This window comes from Antennarius striatus, chromosome 22 (genome assembly GCF_040054535.1).
Source record: "Antennarius striatus isolate MH-2024 chromosome 22, ASM4005453v1, whole genome shotgun sequence".
NCBI classification, from domain to species: Eukaryota; Metazoa; Chordata; class Actinopteri; order Lophiiformes; family Antennariidae; genus Antennarius; species Antennarius striatus.
The window spans coordinates 14633983-14658356 of NC_090797.1; the positions used below are offsets into that span (position 1 = coordinate 14633983).

The 24374-nt window shown below is 44.2% G+C and overlaps 1 protein-coding gene across 2 annotated transcripts in view; it reads right to left on the reverse strand.

The window, feature by feature from the left end:
* braf (B-Raf proto-oncogene, serine/threonine kinase) overlaps window positions 1-24092 on the reverse strand; it is a 35855-nt gene extending 11763 nt beyond the window's left edge. The window contains exons 1-10 of one of the 2 annotated variants that reach the window (XM_068306419.1): window positions 23910-24092; window positions 16525-16626; window positions 16147-16428; window positions 12681-12784; window positions 12340-12442; window positions 12101-12249; window positions 5648-5767; window positions 5163-5322; window positions 3769-3808; window positions 979-1098 (exon numbers count right to left, since the gene is read on the reverse strand). In XM_068306419.1, the coding sequence (XP_068162520.1) occupies window positions 979-1098; window positions 3769-3808; window positions 5163-5322; window positions 5648-5767; window positions 12101-12249; window positions 12340-12442; window positions 12681-12784; window positions 16147-16428; window positions 16525-16626; window positions 23910-24065 (1336 nt within the window). In that variant the 5' untranslated portion in view covers window positions 24066-24092. The remainder of the gene's footprint in view (window positions 1-978; window positions 1099-3768; window positions 3809-5162; window positions 5323-5647; window positions 5768-12100; window positions 12250-12339; window positions 12443-12680; window positions 12785-16146; window positions 16429-16524; window positions 16627-23909) is intronic. The other variant, XM_068306420.1, reaches the window with a different exon arrangement.
* Window positions 24093-24374: the final 282 nt, after the last annotated feature.

Consider the following 24374-nt stretch of genomic DNA (forward strand, 5'->3'; position numbering starts at 1 on the left):
ATATAAATCTAATCCATTATTATTATTATTTCTCGCTGCCAAGCGTGAGAAAAGTGGAGAGAAAATGTGACGGTAATGTGCTTTTTCTTTTAGTTTACTGTATTCAATAATTTTTCACTTAATTTGCGTTCCATTGCCTATGGTACGAGTTACGGTACCGTAAACTTCTGTCCAAAAGACGACGGTAACTCGTACCTTAGGCTAACCTGATTACGTTGGGTTTTTTTCTTTCTTTCTCATCTTTGCTTCTTTCTTTTACATTTCTTTGATATGTTTCCTTACTATACAATTTGATATATACAGTAAATGACATTATGAAATAACAATATAGTACGCGGATACAGCGGCAGAAAATGGATGGGTATTATGTTGAAAAAAGGTCGTTTTCTAGCGTCTTGGAACGGCTTAAGACCATTTACTTTATTTGTAGTGGGAAAAATGTATTTGGAATTCGAACAAATCACTATTCAAACAGCCTTCAGGAAGAAATTGTGGTCGGAAACCGAGGTTTGCCTGTATTTAACATTAGGGAGTAGCTACATTTATTTTACATTATATCAAGTTACATTTAGTTACATTTCTGAGTTACATCTGGCTCTCTGAGGACTGCCATTTTGCTACTGTGGCCCTCGGTGAAAATTAGTTTGACCCCCCCTGCTCTAGGCCATACTCTTTTCTTCACAGGGAGAATAGAGAGCATAAATGACTGTTTGCTGACACGTGGACTCACTGATTTCTCACAAATGTCTTTAAAGCGAGCAGATCAAAATGAGCAAGAACCTGAGTGAAGGAAGGTGTTTCTGTGGAACCAGGAAGCTGATGGTTGTGTGTTAAAGTGAGCATGGACATGAAGGGGAGACCAGGCTGGTGGGGGGTGGGGTGGGGGGAGGGTATGGTGGGTGTGACACAGGGCTGGTTCGGGGGCAGGGAGTGGGGGAGATGGTGGGAGGACACAAGAACACACAGAGGCCTAACTACCTCGGAAAACAGGCTCGGGCTCGAAATCAAACACTATGTCATTGGGGTAGGAGTATAGGAGGGGGCTTGAGGTCCGTGTTCGGTGCTTCCTCAAGCAGCGGGCAGGGTGGGTTGGGGGGGCTGCAGGGCAAAGAGAAACAGACAGACCATCACTGCTACTCACCCTGCCCCTCCCACCTACACCTAGCTGCTGCCTACAGCTCCAACAGAGCTTCTGGGGGGGTGGCCCTCTCCTACCACATTAGCTTGGTTCTGATTGTCTACAGATGCTCTGCAGAGCTCAACACTAGCGTACAGGTCAGAGTCACAGCGCTAAAGCTAAGCTAATTAATCTAGAGAAAGACGCAAATACGTATACAGTGGTACCTCTACTTAAGAAAATGTTCCACTTATGAAATGCCTCAACAGGAAAATATTGCCTCTAGTTACGAAAGAAATTTCGAATTACAAAAGGTAAAAATACAGTATGGGCTGATACTCGCAGCTCCCACAGGTTCCTGGCTATTACCTCGTATCTTCCTGGCATCCCATTGGCTAAGATTGACCTCCTCTTAGCCAATGAGGAGGTCCCTCATTGGCTAAGGACGCTGCATAGGTGTCTAGGCAGCGTCCTCGTCATTCGGCCCTCAACCCATGAGGTGTTCTGATAGTTTTACGTAAATATATTAACTTTTAGAGTATTCACTATGGACCCCAAGAAAGTGACGGAGAAAAGAGTTTTTTTGTCAGTACAAACAAAGCAAGAGATCATAGAAAAGCATGAAAAAGGGATGCGTTTGGTTGATCTCACCAAAGAATATGGCCGTAATGCATCTACAATCGACACGTTGTTAAAACAAAAGGAAGTTTAAGGAGTTTAAGGCATCACGTGGGTGGTTGGAGAAGTTCAGGAGGAGGACTGGAATTCACTCTGTTGTTCATGGTGGGGCAGGAGCGCATGAACCAAAGAGGGCAAAAAACAATGAGGACAGCAGTTAAAAGGTAAATGACCATCATTATTATTATTTACTCTAGTCTTTGTTTTTTAAGTTATGCACAACTCTCATTTATTGTGTACTTATCTAATCGTAACATGTATTTTTAACATGTTTTGATGCATTTTTATGTTTTATAAAACATTTATGTCAGAATTTTTGGGGGCTTGGAACAGATTAGGGCATTTGTATGGAAAACGCTTCTCTACTTACGTAATTTTCTACTTACGAAATTTCTTCCAGAACGAATTAATTTCATAAGTAGAGGTACCATTGTACAAAAAAAAAAAACAATCACTGATTTGTTTGTCTGAAAACTAGAACATCTCAGCTGAGTCTCTACCTAAGTCTGTTCCTAACAACAGTATCTAGACTCTGACTGCCTCTAAAACATCTGCCATGTCTAAAACCGTCTAAAAAAGACAAATTAACAAATGATTTGACGTTTAAAATAGACCACTATTTCTCAGACAACCAAGTCCAAAATGTACAACTATGTCGTAAACACAAAAAGATTGAACTATACCCGCTTGTCTAACAGGAAAACTGTCTACAATAGACAGCTATGTATGAAATAGTTTTGACTGCCTTACAGCAAGACAGACCTGGGTACGAATCCAACTGTGTGTCATGTCTAAAATACACAACTACATTTCAAAGAGACAACTGTGTACGAAAAACTGTGTGAATTAAAGGATATCTAAAAAGGATGACTTTGTAAAAACAGAAAAGTACGGTTAAAATAGACATGTATGTCTGCAATAGATCATATCTAAAATAGACAACTGTATAAAAGTTGATAACAGCTACTTCTAAAATAGAGAATAGAGGCTTAACACCAGGCTTAAATAGCAAAATTAGTCTAAAATAAATAACTATGCTTTAAAATACACAGCAGCAATTCAACAAAACTCCATAGTGTTACATTGAGACATTGTCAGCAGCATTGTGGGAACATTTCTATTCTGAAAAACTGAAAATGATGTAAATATTGACCAACAAAAAACAACTTTCAAGTCAGCAGTCTAGGGGCCAGGGGCCACACACCTGTCCCTCAAAGAAGATCAGTGGTAAGGTTTAAACAGCAAAGCTCAGTGAGACACACCCGACTTTAGGAAGGCATCTATGTATAACGAGGCAATAATCATAACCCACTGGCTTCTTCTGCTATTGAAGGAGCAAAACAAATTTGGATGTCATGTAGAGCGGTTCCGATCCAAACACGGAGGATTCTCATGGACCATAAAGCCTTTGGACGCAACTGGAAACACAACCACCCCTGCAACTGCAACAAACCCCTGACTGTGACAGTGTATAACATGAAAATTGCTTAAATTTAAAACTTGATTAAAAAAATGTGCAGATTAGTGTAATGCAGAGCTTCAGCAGTTATTGTGAAAGTCTGACTCTCAGTCTGGGGAGACGTGGAAAAGACTTCTGTTACACACAGGTGGACGATGTGAAGATGTAGCATTAGCTATAGCTGTAGGTATCTGTTGGGCCTCAGCAGAGAGGAGGTGGACCTCCTGGACCTCGTGTTAATTTAACCAAAGGCCCCTGGGCTCCATGCATGGCTACTATGACCATTAGATGGTGTTTTCAAACTGAATGGGAGTGTTCTTTGAGGAACCCTGATCCACAGATCTGAATGGACGTCTATGTCCACGGTGCAGGATTCCATAGATCTGACTAGGCCTTATGGGGTCCGAACGCCACACACACAGACACAGACACAAACACAAGACCAACATCACGCAGACACAGAATGGTGGGTGAAGAAAACAAATGAAGGAATAAACCACAGACGTCTCCCTACCTCCATCTGAGCGTGGTAAGCCCTGATCTCGAATCAGGTCCTGAAAGAAAACATTAATTGGGTGAACGCGTTTACCTTATAGTTTAGTGAACACAGAAGACTTGTCAACAACTCAGTGTCAGGAGACACGGAAAACATGTATGAACAGAACCTAAGAGTAGAGGCCAAAGCAGGTTGATGGCCCGAGATGAAAGATACTACACTGTATGAGCGTTGGTCAGTGCTGCAGTACGTATTGTATTACATTTACTTCAGTTCTGTCACATTTTTAGCTTCCAAAGACCGGAGAAGATCTGGAACCCAGCTGTAAACTTAGTACCTCAACAGCTGTTCAGTAAAACTACAGTTTCTCTTTTTCCACAGTGAAACTGCAACAGCGGACCATAAAGCTTTCAAGCAAGCAAACATGAAGAAGACTGAGGCTCCGTCCACATGATGACGGAGCTTTTTAAAAACTTTTTTGTTGCGTTTACGCCTTCCATCTACACGACAACGCAGATATCCGGAACAACAATGCAACTTTTTGAAAATGCTGGGTCTGCGTTGTCGTGTGGACGCTGTATCCGCAACTTTTTCTATCCGGGGGGCGTGTCCCCGCGACAAAAACCGCTGCGACGTCATGCATGTGACCCGTGTCTTCATGTACAAACGGAGCTAAAACTGGCTATTTTCTGATGTTTAACAGCTCCACGTCAAAGACATTCTTTGCACTTGAATATTTGTTCGTCTGTTTATTTATGTGTCATAAAGTTTATATATTTATTATTCATTCATTCACATTCCTCGCCAAAGACGCAAACGTCAGTTCTGGGTCAGACTGGGATGCGCTGCCCCCTGGTGGAGAACTCTGTGATGGAGGTCGTCCTTCAGGAGAACGGCGTGAATTTCCACACCTCCCGGTCCTCTCTCCTGTCGTTGTCGGATTTGTTCTGCTGATACACGTGTTGATCAACGCACTGATGCGGATACGTGTGGACGGAGATCCCTATTGGCTAAGCAGGTGTAACTTTGAATAAAGATGTACAGAGAGTCTCTGCCCTTCCTCCAGTATTCTTCTTTCAGCTTTCCTGGACCCATTTTATTTGTTTCTATTCTGAAACTCAAGCGACACGGTGGCGCGGCGGGTAGCGCTGTTGTCGCACAAGCAAGGCGGTTCTGGGTTCGCATCCCGCTCAGTGCGGAGTTTGCATGTTCTCCAGCCTCACGCCCTAAGCCAACTGGGTTAGGCTCCAGCTCCCCGTGACCCGCGACAGCAGATAAAGCGATGATAAGAAAATGGATGGATAGATTCTTAAACTTGTGACTATTTGCGTCCACAGAGATACGAATGGAAAACTCTCGTAGTCTCTGCAGGCAGCGTTTGAACAGTTAATGTGTGTTATAAGTTCACTCACGTCGATATTGACGGGCTCGATGGTGTTGATATGAACATTGGGAGCAGAAGATGAACGGTCCCTCTGGCCAAACTGGTTCCGGTGCTCCTCCTCGTTGGACCGGTAACTGGGTGGAATGGGTATGGACTTTGACGGGGACACAGTGGTGTGACAAATAGACCTGCATAGATGAGATCAGTTGATTACAGTTTGTTTATTCGTATTTATCAGAGCTGGATGAGTCTGAAAACTGAAGCTGAAGTTGGTTCCTGCTACAGAAAGCTCATCATAAAACACAGGATGTGTGTAGACACGGCCTAAGTTCTGGTTTATCCCCCAACAGAACAACTCCGTCTGCTTCTACCACTGCACTGGTGAAAGTCAGTCCAAAATCATCAGAAGCCTGACTTTCACTGGCGAGCTCCACCAGACTCCCCCAGCGGTAAATGAAGCTACTGGATGGGAGGGGAAAAGCTTGGTGTTGTGTCGGTGCTCAAAGGACTCACCCAGTCGAGTCTGACGGGGGGAGTGACGGACAGGTCTCAGACACAGGGGTAGTTCCCTCCGAGGACACCTCCTCCTGGGTGAACGGGTGATGCTCAAAGAACTTGGACACCAGCAACAAGCTGCAAAACATAGCATGAAGATTAGCGATTGTTTAAATGAGTGTGTGTCTAGACTCTGGCTGGTGTGTTATGGCCTGTTCAAATTTGGCATGAACAAATTACTTAATGTATAACAGCTGAATTCAACAGAAGGCCCCAATGGATTCTGGGGACTTTTCACACGGGTGACAAAAAAAAAACTGTAAATCGCTCATTACACATGAAGATGCTGTCCTATTTGTCTTCACAACACTTCTCCAGTTGGGTTAGTTTGATGGTTGCCAGCACTGGTCAGCCCGCTTTAAATCACACCAAACATTTTTGACAATATTCAGGTCTGGGAGTGAGATGGCTTTTCTAGAACATTGAACTTGTTCCTCTACATGAATGCCTTAGTACAATCTGAACAACGTTTAGGGTCGCTGTCTTGTCCACATATCCAGCCCCAGTCTAACTTCAGCTTTGTCTACGATTCTTAAACATTACTTGCACGAATCTGGTGATACAGACTGGAATCTATGCGACCTTCTTTAACAAGATTTGCCAGTACCTGCACAGGACACACAGCCCCACAGCATGCTGGAACCACCACCAAATTTTACTGTGGTTAGCACGTGTTTGTTTTGGAACATTGTTTTCTCTGTCGGCCAGGCGTACCACTTTTCTTGGCTTTCCACTTCGGGCTTTAACTAGAACTGTGCCTGTGTTCTTCATCTCCTCACTACGTTCCTTACAGTGAAAACTGACGACTAAAATCTTTGAGATTGCCTTTTGCATCCTTCACCTAAACCATGATGTTAAACAATCTTTGTTTTCAAGTCATGTGACAGTCGTTTTGAGGCTTCCATGTTGCCACTATTCATAGAAAATGCAAAGAGGAAAAGAACTTACAACTGGCCACCGTAAATACTCTTTTTCATGATTGGCATCATCTTTGTCTGTAGGTCGAGGGTCAATGACCTTACTAAACAAATTTTGTGGATCAATAATTAGTGCTAAAGGTATTCAAATCAATAAACAACAAGGGTGCCCAAATTTATTCACCTGCCTACTTTTGTTTAAATAATTATTGCACTTTCTGCAAATCCTATTAACTTCAATTCACTTCGGAAATATTGCTCTGTTTTTTCTGCTATATGATATCTCTTCTCTTACGCCTTACACCCCTGCTGGGGTATAGGCCGTCGACAAGGGACCTCCAGAGTACTGTACACAGTCGCAGGCGTTTTTCTCTATCTGCGACCAGGTGCATCCCAGTCTCTTGGTGTCTGTCTGGAGATCCCGCCACCGGGTGTTTTTGGACTGGCCTCTGCTTCTCTTCCCTTGAGGGTTCCAGGTCAGAGCCTGTCTGGTGGTGTTTGACTCTGGTTTGCGTAGTGTGTGCCCGATCCATCTCCATCTTCTTCATCCAATTTCATCTGCAGCTGGAAGTCGTTGTGTCTTCGTCCAGAGATCGTTGTTGAAAATCTACTGGATCAAGATCAGCAAGATTCTTCTGAAGCATTGAAAGGCATGGTTTGAGGCATGGTTTGTGAAAGTTTGCAGTTAATTTATTGTGAGCTTTGTGGTTCTCCATGTCTCTGCCCCATAGAGCAAAACGGATTTGACATTGGAGTTAAAGATTCTGATTTTTGTTGCTAGCTGTATCTCTCTAGAGCGCCAGATGTTCCTGAGAAGTAAAAATGATGTTCTTGCCTTACCTATCCTCGCTTTCACATCAGCCTCTGTACCTCCCCCGACTGCTGATGATGCTCCCCAAGTGGGTGAAGGACTATTTCCTCTAACATGGTGTCTCCTAGAATGATTGGTTGAGTGCTGGTTGTGTTTATCGTCATGCTTTTTGTTTTCCCCTCATCGATGTTAAGTCCTACTTGTGAGGATGTCTCTGCCAGTCTATTTGTCTTATCTTGCATCTGATGATGATTATGTGACAGTAGTGCCAGGTCGTCTGCAAAATCTAAATCGTCCAGCTGTGTCCATAATGTCCACCGGATTCCATTCTTCCTTTGTTCTGTTGTTGTTCTCATAATCCAATCAATGACTAATAAAAACAAGAATGGGGATAATAGACAACCCTGTCTGACCCCGGTCTTAATCGGAAACGGGTCTGTTAGCTGTCCATTGTGTATCACTTTACAAATCATTCCAGAATAGCTGTTTTTAATGATGTTCACTAGCTTGGTGGGCACTCAAAGGTGTCTCAATAACTTCCAGGTTGTTTCTCTATGTACACTATCGAATGCTTTCTCATAATCAACAAAGTTCACACTCTAATGACTGTTCTATGATAATCCAAAGAGTGGCAATCTGGTCGACACATGACCGATTCTTCCTGAATCCTGCTTGCTCATCTCTTAGTTGCTGGTCAATTGCATCTTTCATTCTGTCGAGGATGACTCTATTTAGTACTTTCCCTGGCACAGAGAGCAGGGTGATCTCTCTGTAGTTGTTGCAATTGCCCATGTCTCCTTTCTTAGGGAGCTGTTGATAAGGCCCTCTTTCCAGTCAGAGGGTATCTCTTCTTCCTCCCAGATCCTTTTCAAGAGTGGATGCAGCATGCTAATGGTGGTCTCTACATCTGCCTTTAGGGCTTCTGCCGGGATGTTATCTGGCCCTGCTGCTCTCCCACTCTTCAGCTGTTTAATGGCTTTCCTGATCTCCTCTCTGCTGGGTATCTGACAATTGATGGGGAGGTCGGACTGTGCTGGTTGGATATCTGGGGGGTTTGCGGGTGGGGGTCTATTGAGCAGTTCCTCAAAGTGTTCCGCCCATCTACTTAGTTGGCTGTCCATTGTAATGTTCATCCTTATCCTTGACCGGTCTTTCTTGCCTGTTATACTTGCCCGACAGATTTCTTGTGGTGTCATAGAGCTGCTTCATATTCCCATTTCTGGCTGCTTCCTCTGCTTCATCTGCTAGGTTGTCAATGTATTTGCGCTTGTCTGCCTTAATGCATCTCTTTGCCATTCTGTTGACATTTGTATATTCTTCTTGTGCCTTTGCCTTTGATGCTTTTGTGTGGCTATTTGACACGGCTGCTTTCTTTTCTTTTCTTGTTTGGATCGTTTGTTGAGTTTCTGTGGATATCCACTCCTTTTGTTGAAATTTCCTGTAGCCGAGCACTTCTCGGCATGTGGATGCTAGTGCGTTTTTGATATGTTGCCACTGACTTTTGGTGCTGCTGTCGTCTTCAAGCAGGTCCTGGAGAACTTCAAATTTGTTTGATAGTTTCAATCTGTATTCTTCTTGTTTTTCTGGCTCCCTCAATAGGCTCGCGTTGTATTTCTGTCTGTTAGCCGTTTTCTCTGTATTGTTCTTCTTCAGTTTGAGTTTCAGTCTAGCAGTTAGCAAGTGATGGTCTGATGCTACATCTGCTCCCCTTTTAACTCTCACGTCTTGTAGTGATCTTCTGAACTTCTTGCTAATGCAGATGTGATCTATTTGGTTCTCTTTTGTGTGATCAGGTGATACCCATGTTGCTTTGTGTATCCTTTTATGGGGGAAGATGCTGCCTCCGATAACAAGCTTGTTAAGTGCGCAGATATCCATTAACTTCTCTCCGTTTTCACTTGTTTCTCCAAGTCCATGTGTTCCCATTACCTCTTCATATCAGATGCTTACTTCTCCTACCTTTGCATTAAAGTCACCCATAAGGATGGTGATGTCCTTCTCTGGATATTTGTCCAGTATCTTCTGCAGTCTGTCGTAGAACTCCTCTTTGTCATTCACTGTCGTTCATTGGAGCGTAGCATTGGATGACATTCATCTCTATCTTTTCCTGTGCTGTTCTGAACAATGCTGTGATGATCCTTGATTCACAGGCCTCCCATTCTATTAATGCTCTCTGTGCGGCTCTTGATAGCATTCTAGCTACCCCTTCTGTGTGTGGGGCACAGTCATCTTCATGGCCTGAGTAAATCAGTAGTTCTCCACTCATTAGTCTTTTCTGACCCGACTGTGTCCATCTTGCCTCGCTAATTCCCAGAAGTACAAGATTGTAGTTTTTCATCTCTTGTGATATTTGGAAGGTTTTCCCTGCTTGGTACATTGTTCTCACATTCCAAGTTCCGATGGTAATTTTCTTCCTGGTTGAGAGAAGGATGGTCGGTCCTGCGGCTTCCTGGGGCTCCTGGCTTTCACCACACAACGTCATGCGTCTTTGAACTGAAGGGCTCCTCTCTCCCAGGCCTGTGTCCTCTGTCGGTTTTCTTGTCGGCGTTTCTGTAACTGCAAGTGTTTTACGGGGTGCGGTTGTTAGCCCCACGTCCAACCCCCAACCTGGAGGACCAGGTGCTGCTTTTTGTCCGACCACTACTCCAAAACCTGCCCGGCATGGTTTCACCTACTGGGGGTATGAACCCCCTCCGGTGTAGCCTTTAGAGTCACGGAAGCATGCAAGCCTCCCCACTACGGCAAGGTAGCAGCACAGGGGAGGTGCTATATGTTATATTTAACTGAAATTGTTGATCCAAACAACTAGTGATTTATAATCTGGAAAATTATCAGGGCTGCCCAAACTTTTTCAAACCACTGTAGTTGTAAAAGGAGTTAACTGGCTGAAGTGTGGATTCAAACAACCTAAATGTTCAGTTGTTAGACAGTAGTCAGGCTGGTGCAATGAGACACACTTCATAAGACCAACACGAAGATTCAGAATCTGTTGAAGGCACGCAGGGAAGTTGATCACATTTCTCTTAGACCTGTGAGCTGTCTTTAGGGAGTCCAGGGTATGATTGCCACTAGTTCACCAACATCTGTTGCAGATCTTGACAAGTTCAAGACCAAACAAGTCCTTATGTAAAGGTGAACTCAATGTTCATCAATCTACGGTCAATGTGTGTGAGGGTGAAGCGAAATAAATACCATTGCTGCCATCAGGACTAAACTACATAGCACTATAACTGAACATATACGACTGTCCTGTGTCACTTTATTCCGGTTAACTCACTGCTAGTAGTCTCTATGCTCATGCCTTTAATGAATGAGCCTTTAAGTGTCTCTTTGGCTGCCTTCAGACTGGCAGCCAAAATCCTGGGCTTGCACTAGCCATTCGCCACTTTGCCATTGGCGGAGTAATTCCAGGGTGGCTACAAGGTTTTTAGCTTGTGTAGCCACGGTGGCGTTCTTATTTTTAGGAAAGAAAGGCTAAAACTGCAACTTTTTTGGACTCGCGAAAATCCCCGAGCGATACATAAGAAAACAAACTTTTTCTCTCGCTAGACGGAGCGCATCTTCTTCGTCTTCTTCTTCGTCGGCGCGCATGCCGACGGAAATAGCGGCAGATGTAAATAGCCGAAGCATGCTGACGGAAATAGCCGAAGTGACCCAAACGCTCACGATCATTAAATATTCACTTGGGTCATGACCTCCTCTATTTTTACAAGCTAAAACCACAAATTGGTGACGACAAGACGAGGACGATCGATCAAGCTTCCCGGGGAAAGGGAAGCTTGGGGTTCCCTGTTGAAGCTTCTGCCCCTGCGACCCAAATCCGGATGAAGATGGATGGATTGGATTTTTTTTTTTTAGTTATCACAGAATTATTTTACACTGAGGCTCCATGTGTGCAATTCTTCTGGTGTCCAATACCTGACTGGCAAATCTGTCTCCTTCAGCCATATTAAGTACAGTGTTCCACAAGTCAGTCCTCGTCTATCTTGTTTTGTCTCTATGAGTACCTCCTGAGTGATGTCTGGCATCTCTATCACTGTTATGCTGATGACATACAGTTGTTCCCATCAGTCAGGCCTACTGCCTGCAGATGTAATAGTAACGTGCTGTGCTTGTTTCTAGTACATGATGATTTAGTCACATATACTTGATTGATATCCATGTTTTAATTTGGTTAAATAAAATGCATTGGTTTGTTCATGACGTTCACTGGACTAGTGGCATGAATTTGCTCCAACACATACTATACATACTGTACACATACTGTATTTTTTTTAAATACTACCGTATATTGATCCCTGTGGGGACATTATTTTTACGCACACACACACACACACACACACACACACACACACACACACACACACACGGACTAAGCAGAGCTCCCAAAGAGCAACTTATGAGGGTTGGTGCCTTGCTCGAGGGGACACTGGCAGTGCTCAGGAGGTGAACTGGTACCTCTCCAAATACCAATTGACCCTCCATACTTTTGCTCCATACTGATCGTGAAACAACCACCATCCCAAGGCAAGACTTCATGGACTGAGCTACTGCCGGTCCTAATGAAGGCAATAGCCGCCATGACAAACCAACATATAGGGACGCCTTTACCCAGGCAACATAAAACCGTACAGTGCAACAGGTTTGAAGGTAAACAAACACCTCTTTGTTTGTCTGACTTACTCTAGCTGGTCATAGTTAACACACATGAGGGGAACTTCTGTGCTGCAGCGTTGATGGAACTTGTAGCCACAGGTCTGACAGCGGAAACCCTGGAATAGCAACTTTCTGCAGAAGTCACAGAAGGCCAGTGTGAAGAAGGTCTTCCTCACCTGTCAAACACACAAAAAAGAATGAGCATTTCAAGATGGGTGTTTCCCATTTGACCCGAGATGTTTGCTTTTGGACAGTACAGTACTTACAAAGTTGTGTGTGGTGAGCGGCACGTTCTCCAACACTTCTACATGTAATTCCTCTCCTGTCAGCCAGGAGATGTCCGTATCCCAGCCAATCGGCTTCTTCTCTCTGAAACAGGAATTGGACAGTTGGGCCATAGAGGCTACACCTCACACTTCTGGCAGTTTAAACTTCAGAAAAGTTTGGATAATGATTTTCAGCAGAATCCCAACACAGGCGTCACAACAGATGCCTAAATTCATGTACCACGAATGAGTTCTTTTACTTGAACATAATATTCTAGAACTAAGCATTTGGGTTATCATCCTCATGTAGAGCATCTTATTATTCTCTTTAGACAACTTACCCATCCTGTATCCTGTACACTGCACAACACTCCGGAATGAGGCCTCGCATCATTAGAGCTTTCTTCAGGGAGTCTCTCACAGTCATCCCACAGCGGGCGGGGACCTGATCACAACACAACACTCACTGAACTGACATCAGCATCACAAAGGCAGGGGGTCATATACAGTTTGATTGACAAAAGCAATAACTCAAAGAGTGCACCCTCCTTGCCATTTGTGTTATACCAATCTATTACTTTAGTGGTAACTTTAAATTCAACCAGCTATTAGCTGTTCTGGTTGGACAGGCGTCTAAAATGTCTTGTAAAAATATCAGTACAAAACCTCTGTTAAGGGAAACAGACGAAAAACAGTCAGACTGTCAGGGCCAGGGTCATGCCTGGACTGTATTTAACATCAAACTGTTAAGTAGCAGTCATCAATGGCTTTTGTTTGTAGATCTATGGAGCACAGCATTTCTACAAGCACACAAAATACACTTATTAAAGGCCTGCCTTTAGATCAATTTACCTTCAAACACACTTAACCACAGTGGTGAGACCCAGTCTGTACCCAGACTGCTCTCTCTTTGACCTGCAACAAAATACTGTCACTACTTCTTGATCTAAACCAACAACATTTCTTAGACTCCTGCCCAACAAGTAAATACTCTGTTTCCTAGACCCCAATCCAAGAAATAAACCAACAACCTGTCTACTGTACCCCAATTCAACTAATAAATCCCTTGTCAACTAGACCCAAACCCAACTAATAAACGAACAGCCTGTCAACTAGACACCCCAAACTAAATAATAAACCAACACCCTCTCTTCTAGACCCAATGCCAACTAATAAACCAACACCCTGTTTACTAGAAAACAACAATTTTCTCTACTATGCAGATGATATGTACTTTTATTTGTCGAATAAAACAAGAAAATGTGATCAACTAACTAAATTAGAGACTTGCCTCAGGGATATTAAATCTTGGATGTTTCACAACTTCTTAATGTTGAACAGTAACAAAACTGATTATTATTGGGCCTAAGCATATTAAAGACGATTTTTCTAACACTGCAATTCACTTAGATGACATTGCTTTATCCTCTACTAATGATGTCAGGAACTTGGGAGTGATTTTTGATCAAGATCTGTCCTTTGACTCTTATATTAAGTCTGTGTCTCGGACAGCCTTCTTCCATTTACGAAGCATTGCTAAAATTAGAAATTTCTTATCCTTTAAAGACGTTCAAGCTGTTCAAGCTCCTCCATTAGGACTCTACAACTGGCTCAGAATGCAGCTGCCTGCATATTGACTCAAACTGGGAGGAGAGAGCACATCTCTCCTGTCCTGGCATCCTTACATTGGCTCCCGATAAAATCTAGAATAAAAATCAAAATCCTCATGATCACATATAGAGCTGGTCGCTGTAAGGCTCCTTCTTACATTGAGGACCCCATTGAAGTGTATCACCCTCCCAGGGCCCTTCGATCTGAGGTAGCAGGGTTTCTGGTAACACATCAGGTCTTTAAGTGTAGAACAGGAGGCAGAAGCTTCAGCTATCTGGCTCCTTTACTCTGGAACCATCTCCTGGCCTCTCAAAACCCTCTTTGATAAAGCCTACAATTACAAACACAAATTCTACTAGATAAGCTGCCATAGCCTCGACTGCAGAAGTTATTTTCTCTGTCTCTCCTGTTAAATGAAGTTTCTTTAAGGACTTTGGGAGTTATTGAGTTTTTCCCCGCCGCTGTCGCTTATGCTTGCGCCCACTGAAATGTCTGTTGATGTGATTTAGCGCTACATAAAGGTTGATTGATTGACCCTATCCCAACGAATAAACCAACAACCTAACTCCTAGACCCCATTCCAATTACTAAGCAAACAACCTGTTTTCTAGACCCCATTCCAACTAATAAACCAAATACTTGTCGAATAGATCCCAACCCAGCTAATAAACCAACACCCTGTGTCCTAGACCCCGAGCTAATTACTAAACCAGCAACTTGTCTCTGAGATGTCAACCCAACAAAGCTGTCTGAAGACCGTTAGAACAGCTGTAATCAAGCCTCTCTTGATCCAGTGGTCCCAGCTGACTACAGACCTGCTGTAAATCTAATATTCCCCTTATATGCAATTTCCTCCGGGATTAATAAAGTATCTATCTATCTATCTATCTATCTATCTATCTATCTATCTCCACAATTCTATACAAGCCTATTGCTTGTCAGTGAACACATTTTCTACATGACAGCTTATTTGAAAAGTTCCAGTCAGGTATTAGAGCTCATCATTAGAGTGGAGCCAGACTCCGGAGGGCAGAGCCAGACTCCAGAGGGCAGAGCCAGACTCCGGAGGGCAGAGCCAGACTCCGGAGGGCAGAGCCAGACTCCGGAGGGCAGAGCCAGACTCCGGAGGGCAGAGCCAGACTCCGGAGGGCAGAGCCAGACTCCGGAGGGCAGAGCCAGACTCCGGAGGGCAGAGCCAGACTCCGGAGGGCAGAGCCAGACTCCGGAGGGCAGAGCCAGACTCCGGAGGGCAGAGCCAGACTCCGGAGGGCAGAGCCAGACTCCGGAGGGCAGAGCCAGACTCTGGAAGGTGGCCGTCCACCTTGACCGTTTGGGTGCAAAAGAGATGCGATGGGGATAGACACGGCAAGAGATGGAGAGACAGAAAGAGAGAAAAAGACAGAAAGAAAGAGGGGGAGAGAGATAGAAATAAGACAGAAAGAGAGACAGAGTGGCAGACAGGACAGAAAGAGTCGCTGTATAAAGGTTAGAGTTAGGAGTCTTTTGGACAGATCACAGTTTGCACATGTTAACAATGAATCCCAGGTCTCAGCGAATGGTCCAAAATTGTTTATCCCATGTATGCTCCCACAAATCTCCACATTTGTATAGAGGAAGTTGAGGACCATTGTTTTCACCGATGACCACATATTTCTGACATTTATTTCAGTTTTTATCTGGTAGCGCTCAAGCCTGCCCTCATGAAATCTGCTCATTGTGCCACACTGTCTGAAAAAGGAAAAAAGTCACGAGTAACTCACATTAAACTTTGTTTATGGGTTATTGTAATTATCACTTATTATTGACTGAAATAAAAATTTAGTTTTGAGGTGAAGCATCCACACTCCCAATGAAGAGGTTCCGAACTAAGAAGAGTCTTGGATGAGAAGTGAAACGTCTTCAAGAAACCTTCTTAAAGTTCAGTGGATTGATTTTAACATCTTTAGATAACGATAACCTGGATAACTGAGAACCTACACAGACGACTGAAAAAATGTACATTAAGAGTAAGAAATCCAATAGAAAGTCTGCAACATTTTGACTCCTCAAATGTCAGCGTATACAAAATCAAGACGGGTCTTAAACATTATTTTACTCCATGGCTTCAGACACTCTTTGAAAACTGTCGTCACAAAATAGTTAATCAAAAAAATTAAAATAGTTTCCAAAGTTATCCTCAAAAACGGCCATACATACCACTGTTCTCTGCTTGTTGGGCAGGAAGACCCTGACAATGGGCTTTTGAGGGGAGCGCGGGTTGGCTCGGCTGGCGTCAGTGGGGGTCTGCAAGACAGCCAAGCTATTGGGAGCTGAAGGGAAAGTCTGAGCTCCAACCCCACAGCCTCCCATCTTGACCTCGAGGAGAGCGGGTGTGGGAGAGGGGGAGCAGGTTAAGTCGGTTCCATTGCCCATGGCCTCTAGGAGCTGCTGCTCTCTCTGCTGGAGAGCATCCAGTTTACTTGTGTACTCCTCGTAAGCCTGAAACAGATGGCACACAGTATACACCGACTCTACAACAACAAGAAACAAATCATATTTACTATGTTGTGTTTGGTGAAACTTTGTTAATCCTACCTCTAGATATATGGACGGAGGGTTATGTTCTCCCCCAAACTTGTCCAGAAGAGCCTCTAAATGTTCTTGCGTCAGCTTTATCATCTGTTTGATGTTCCATATCTGGGGACAAACACACCAAAGCAAAATCAGAACATTCCCCAGACACTGTCTCCATAGTGCTGGTGAGTAGATTAGGGTCAGCCAGAAACCAGTTCCATGTTGTTAGAGAGCCCTTTTCCTCACCACTGTCATCACAAGTTTTCTGCTGAGGGAATGTTAGAAATAGTTTGCTTCACTGGAAAGTGTCATTCAGTAGGTTTCGTTGTTATCTGGACCCATATCAATCAAAAGGTGGCAAAAGACCCGCCAACCAGAAACACATCAACCCAACAGTCAAAGCAGAGAACTTCCCCCATTGGCCAAGGGCCTGATAAAACTAAAAATTGCAATTAAAAAGTGCATATCTAATAAAGCTGTGAACACGACATGATATCGAATACAGTCAACCCTCGGTTTTCGAACATAATCCTTTCCAGAAGGCTTTTCAAAAAGCGAGTTGTTCAAAATTCGAAACTATTTTTCCCATTATAATTAATGTAAATAATTTTAATCCGTTCCAAGTCTAAAAAATAACTTTTTAGAAGTTTTGTTTTACTATTTTACACCATAAACTGCACTGTGTACTGTTTACCATAAATAAAAAGGGGTAGAAATAGATACTGTGTTTTATTTTAATAAAAGATATCCTACCGAACTTTGAACACGAATGCGCTACGGAGGAAGCATCCTGGGCAGTTCACTCGGCTCCCAAGTGAGTCGCGTTCAGGTACGCTCGGCATCTTTCGGTTTGGTCGAGAGCCGAATTTTGGTCGAGTTCAGAGACGTAAAATTCTCGGATTTTCTGGTCGAAAACCGATCTGGTCGAGAACAGAAGCGTTCGAAAACCGAGGTTCGACTGTACAATGCATGTTGGTGAGTGAATTCTGCATCATAAAGAAATTGTCATTGTCACCTTCAGTATGTGTGCAATTTCCTTCAGAAATCAGCCTCATTTGTTGAGATTTTCATTTCCTAAAAAATAGCCGATGAATTAACAAACCAAAAAGCAACTCTTCAATACCTGGGGGCCGTGCATAGAAGGTTTAGCTCAAACACCCTAAACAAATGTGGAGCTCTGCTCCTGGCACACGATTCCAGACCAAAATGCTGACTGATGAATGAACTGAACAAATCAGCAGCCCCTTGAAACTCACAGTATTCTGGACATGAAGTTGTCCTTTAACAGTCAGAATGACCGACTTGTCAGACCTCCAACGTGTAGACCCATAGACCAACGCATTACAAACAGACGACAATCTCATTCTCAAGGGATATTGTTTCAGTATCATGCATCCACACAAATACTGTCTTCGAAGTGAAAATGTTGGGGATGTACAGTATAATATTGGTGTGAAGCCTTCCTTGTATCAGCAGAATAAGAAATATCTTCAACCTGTTGTTGGAAGAAAATCCAGGTGGCACAAGAAGGCACCAAAATATTCAAAACACACTCTGACAGTTTTTAACAAAAACAAGTGTCTGCTCATCTGCAGATGCCCAGGGGCCGTCAAAAACATCCAACATCTCTTCTGCTTGCTCCACTTCACAGAAAATATTTCCTTTTAAGAACCTTTCAGATCTGAGGCCAGTTTGCTCAGGCCACACAGACACACAGACACACACACACACACACACATCAAATCCACTTCCGGCGATTCTTAATTCATTCACACTGAAGGCACCCAGAGGATCTATGAACACCTACAGACATCCCATAATATGCGACCGGTACCTTAGCCAAGAAATGTCAAAGGTATTTGGGGGGATTCCTGGCCTTAGATAAAATTGTAAGAGGTATAACGTTGCACAAATAATCAAGTGGAGCCTTTCACCTTTTTTACTAAAACTTTGTTGAACTAAGCCAAAGGTCTCACCAGACGGAATGAAATAATAGAAGCTGAAGATTTACCAATGTGGAAACGGGCTTCAACAGGACAGTCCACCAGAATGGAACTTCAATATCTAGACTGGACAGCGACATGTCCAGAACCCCGTTGAGCTGGACAGCATTTGCTTACAGGTTCCTCGACTGAACAGGTTGATGTCCATGTTTACTGGTCTAGAAGACCGAATTCACACAAAGGTTGATATGGAAGACAGTTTGGGGCACAAAGCTAACGGCTAACTAATTAGATTATATCATACCCTCCGCGACAAACCCATTGGACAATGGACAACTGCTGATCTGAACTTGTACTTACAATATACTGAAATACATTTTAAACAAAAAGAATCTGTGACTGAATACATGGTATGAAGCAATAGCACCCGAAGCTAACCTTAACACATCTACAGGAGCTGCAGCTAACTGTCTTTCCATACCTTGTTTAACCCATTTCCTGCCGTTTGGTTTTGTACCACGTGAAATTACAATGTTATGATGACCTGTGACTGATGGAGCCTCTCTGGTACCCTCTAAACCAGGGGTCACCAACCTTTTTGAGGACGAGGGCTACTTCATGTCCACCGAGTAGTATGAGGGCTAAACAGGATCTGTTTGTTACAAACCGCCTAAATAACAAAACTGCATGAATAACTAACTTTGTAATACTGATATTAAGATAGCAGTAATTGTAAAGTGATTGTTCATATATCAATAACTATTTTGCACAATTATTAGTAATTTATATAGCAATAACAATCAGAAAAACATCATTAAACATGAAACACTTGGTTTATTCGCTCAAACATTTGAAAGTCAAGGGGACACCTGCAAATAATCACTTCTACCATTTAAGACAAGAAAACACTTTTTTCTCTGAACAAGAATTAATCATTTCAGAACATTTAACATTTTGTGCAATATTTTTGATGAATTTTGCTGCAGTTTAAGCAATGAGAAAAAACTGTGATTGGTCAGCTCATTTACTATGACGGCAGGAGGCCTGGCACTGTATGCTGCTCACCAGTGCGTTATAATCTGGTGAATAATTTGACACTGCAATTCTCAGTGAGTCCTGTAAACATGGATCAGTCAGGCGTGTTCTGTGTTTGTTCTTGATAAAGTTCATGTTGGAAAAGGCTGATTCACAGAGATAGGTTGAACCAAAAAAGCAGGCAATTTTCATAGCTGCTGTGTATACTCCACTATACTTCTCCTTGTCCACAAGGCACCAAAGGTTTAGTGCAGACTGATGAGCTTTGAGATGGAGGTCATTCGTAGCGTTAGGATTTCTATCTCTACCTCACCAGCGTTCAAACTGAACAAAGCACTGAGCTGCTCAGCAGTGGATGTCACGTCTACGTGTATGAAAGGATTTGTAATAAATGACACACATGGTTCAAGCCGCTCAAAATCAGAAAATCTCTCTTCAAATTCCTGTTCTGTTTATGACTTGGGAGTACTTTTTTACAGCTTCATCCAAAGCTTCAGATGCAGCAACATTGTCATTTAACACTGAATGGGAAAATACAGCATTTTTTTTCCTCTCCACCTGCGCAGAAAAAATGGTCATCTTGGCATTAAATGTGTTTACTGCATTGACCATGTGAGCAACAGTTTTATCTTTACCTTTCAGTTCACAGTTCAGATGTTAGGAGTGCATGAACTCTTTGATTTCACCAAGACATGACAGAAACTGCTGCAAAATCCGTCCCCTGCTGAGCGATCTTATTTCTGTGTGTAATAGCTGGTCACCATATTCAGCCGACAGCTCATCCAGCAGCATCTTCAACATTCCATGTTGCTTATGATTCCGTTTATGATCTTCACTACCGGAGTCATCACGTGATCAAAACCGGTCACGTCCGCACAAATCGCTTGATGACGAACGATGCAGTGGTAGTGCAGAAATTTTGGGAACTCTGGATAATTTTGGCATTGTGCAATAAAGCTCGCATGCCGGCCCGTCATGGCCGATGCCCCATTCGTTGTTACTGATGCCAACTTCTGTACTAGCACCTCTTCCTCCACAAAGAAGTTTGGACCGCGGCGTATGTGTCAACTCCCTGCCTTATTGTCTTCAGTGGCAGAAATGTCAGCAGTTCTTTTGTAGAAAAGTCATCAAACACCATTCGGATAAATATCAGCTGTGCTGGCGCTGTCTACCGACTCGTGACACCGGACACTAAACCACGTACAGGCAGCGAGATCCCGGTGCAGCTGCTCTGTTAAATTCACAAGGATGTTACTCGTCTAGCCTTCATATTTGCTCCAAGCTGGACATCGGAGATGAGGAGATGACATCAGGACCGTGTTTCGTATCTTTGACTAATGTGTTAGCTACAAGCATCATAGCTTCTCTGAAAACCTCACCATCCGAAAAAGGTTTCTTGTTCTTTATCAAAAAATGTGACACGTAGTGAAGTGTCTGTCCACACTTGTTTTGGGGTCAGAAACTGCATTCAGTGTTCATCTGCGCTGTGCCTGCTAGCTCACTATCCACTAGCACTGGTTTTGTCACGTGCACCATACTAACCTTTGAACTAGAGTAGGTCAGAGGTGATCTAAACTTATCTAAAGTTCATGTATAATTAAAATATTTTTAAGATATTGTCATTTTCAAATCTATATAAATGCAAGTGTGATTTAAAAAGAATAGCAACAGAATAAAATTAAATTTTAGCAGAAATGAGTAGTGATGTAAGTTGTCCTGTTTTTAGAACAGCCTGTGGGCAACTTATGTGGTCCTTGGGGGCGACCGTGTTGGGTGACCCCTGCTCTAAACCAAGGGTTGTCAAACTCATTTTCACTGAGGGCCACATCAGCACCATGGCTCTCCTCAAAGAGCCAGATGTAACTTATAAATGTAACTTAATATAAGTCAATGTAATTAAGTAATATAACTACTCGTTAATGTTATCTAACTCTGAATGTATTATTTATTCAAGTTACAAACATTACAGTTGCACAGTAAAAGTATTTTTGTTTGTTGCTCTGTTATGACATCTTCTTTTCCTTTCAGCTTTTCCCTTCAGGGGTCGCCACAGCAAATCTGTTGCCTCAATCTAACCCTGTCTTCTGCATCCTCTTCTCACACCAACTACCTTCATGTCCTTTTTGACTACATCCATAAACCTCCTTTTTGGTCTTCCTCTAGGCCTCCTGCCTGGCAGTTTGAAACTTGGCATCCTTCTACCAATATATTCACTATCTCTCCTCTGGACATGTCCAAAACATCTCAGACTGGCCTCTCTGACTTTATCTCCAAAACCTTTAACATGTGCAAGAGTGTACATATCTACAGGAGTGTAGACAGAGAAAGAGGTTAGCTAAGAAGAAGTGGGACACAGAGGACTGAGGACAGTAGACAGGAGTACAGGGAGATGCAGCGTAAGGTGAAGGTAGAGGTAGCAAAGGCCAAACAAGAAGCTTATGATGACTTGTATGCTAGGTTGGACAGTAAGGAGGGAGAGACTGATCTATACAGGTTGGCAAGACAGAGAGACAGAGGTGGGAAGGACATGCAGCAGGTTAGGGTGATTAAGGATAGGGATGGAAGTCTATTGACAGGTGCTAGTGTGATGGGAGATGGAAAGAGTACTTTGAAGAGTTGATGACTTGTCCTCTTCATCTTCCTCACCACCAGAGTCGTCCTAAACACCACCATCCTATGCTGTTTGGCTACACTCTCACCTACCACTACTTTACAGTCACTGATCTCCTTCAGGTTACACCGTCTACACAAGATGTAGTCAACCTGTGTGCTCCTTCCACCACTCTTACAGGTCGCCCTATGTTCCTTCCTCTTCTGAATGAAAGTATTCACTACAGCTATTTCCATCCTTTTCGCAAAGTCAACCACCATCTGTCCTTCTTCATTCATCTCCTGGATACCAAACCTGCCCATCACCTCCTCATCACCCGTTACCTACACCAACATGTCCATTGAAGTCTGCACCAATGACAACTCTCTCACTTCTAAGTATGCTCATAAAAGCTTTTTAATTTGTCAGGTTATTATACATAACGTAACACATAACTATCGATCAATGATCAAACTACTCAAGAGAATAAAGAAACATAACATCAAACATAAGTTAGGACATTAACTTTGTTAAAAACGTTCCAAGTTAGAAATGGACTTAATTACTGCATTGTGGAAAATGTTGTTTTTGGTCAAAGCACACTTTTGACCTATTTTTTTAGACACTCTGACCTTGTATGCTCTTGCGGGCCACATAAAATGATGTGGAGGGCCACATTTGGCCCCTGGGCTTTGAGAGTTTGACACATGTACTCTAAACCCTAAATCAGACACCACAGCTGGACTGTCTTCACAGCCGACATCGGATCCAGCTGAGGAAAAGTTTTCATGACCAGAGTTCTAAGGAGCCCCTTTCACACCTTCAGCTGAGGTCAACAATCCACAACACGGATGTTGTCTTGTTCAAGTGTAGAGAAGCATCTCTCCAGACTTCACCTCCAGTCTGTGCCATAAAATAGACGTGTTCCTGAACACATCCAGCCGTGGAAGAATGGGAATCAGAAATCCCTCAGCTGTGGCTCTGATGTGTCCCCACCAGTATGGAAATCCACTGACTGGTGTGTGTGTGTGTGGAATCGGCCAAAAAGGGTCCAAAAGCTCTGCTACGTTCAAAAACGCTGACAGGAATCCCCAAGTCTTTCTGACCCTCCACGCTGACCTCACAAGAGCTGCCAGGGGGTACTGAGTAGCCCCGACACCGTCACCCACTCAGCCACATCAACCCACCAGTGTGTTCTGGTGTATCCGGTTACCGTGGGAGCGTCCTGATGGTCCACACCGAGGCCTCCAGCCTGGAGGTCCCTTCACGGCCCTCCTGATGAGGTGTGTGTGGAGGGGTGTGTGTGTGGAGGTCATTCTAAAGCCTGGACTGTAAGTTGAACTGCGGTTATGTTAAAAAATGAAAAGCACGACTTTAGTTCTCCTCCCCCTCCTCTTCCTCCTCCTCCTCCTCCCTCTTCCTCCTTCTCCTCCTCCCTCTTCCTCACAAACTCCCAGCTAACCCACCTCAGACCAGCATTAAACTGGTTCCCGGTGCCCTTCAGCCTCTCAGGCCGCCTGTGTGGGTTGCGGGGCCGGCCGTGTGCGGGAGCCGCGCCGCACCAGTGGTGGCTGCGGGGGGCTGGAACACGAAGCCCGGAGCGGATGCACTCCAGCAGGCCCGAAGCGGACTCCCCTCCCCGGGACGCCTACGTCCCTCCTCCCGCTCACTCCCGGCCGCCGCAGGTCATCGTCTGCGGGAACCGGCGCTCGGAGCGTTCGGGGCCTGCGCCGCGTTCGGTCCCGCCCGAGTCGAGCCGGTGTCGGTGGACGTTCCCTCCGTCCCCAGCCCGGGTCTCCTGCCCAGCCTGGCCCGCTACCTGCCGCCGGAGCGCTTACCTCCTCATCTTGCGGGTCCCCGGGGAGCCCCGGCGGGCAGGAGGAGTCCAGACCGGCTCCCAGCTCCTCCAGGCCTCTGTCCGCGGCTGACTCCCGGTCTGCGGCGTCTCCGTTAAAGACGGGCGGTGGAGACTCGGCGCTGCTCAACGCCGCCATTTTAAACTGCGAGAGAGAGAGAGTGGAAAATAATAGAGGGAGGCGCAGAGGGCGAGTCCTGCCAGCAGGGGGAGACAGAGAGGCCTAGTGAGACTCCTGCCAGCAGGGGGAGACAGAGAGGCCTAGTGAGACTCCTGCCAGCAGGGGGAGACAGAGAGGCCTAGTGAGACTCCTGCCAGCAGGGGGAGACAGAGAGGCCTAGTGAGACTCCTGCCAGCAGGGGGAGACAGAGAGGCCTAGTGAGACTCCTGCCAGCAGGGGGAGACAGAGAGGCCTAGTGAGACTCCTGCCAGCAGGGGGAGACAGAGA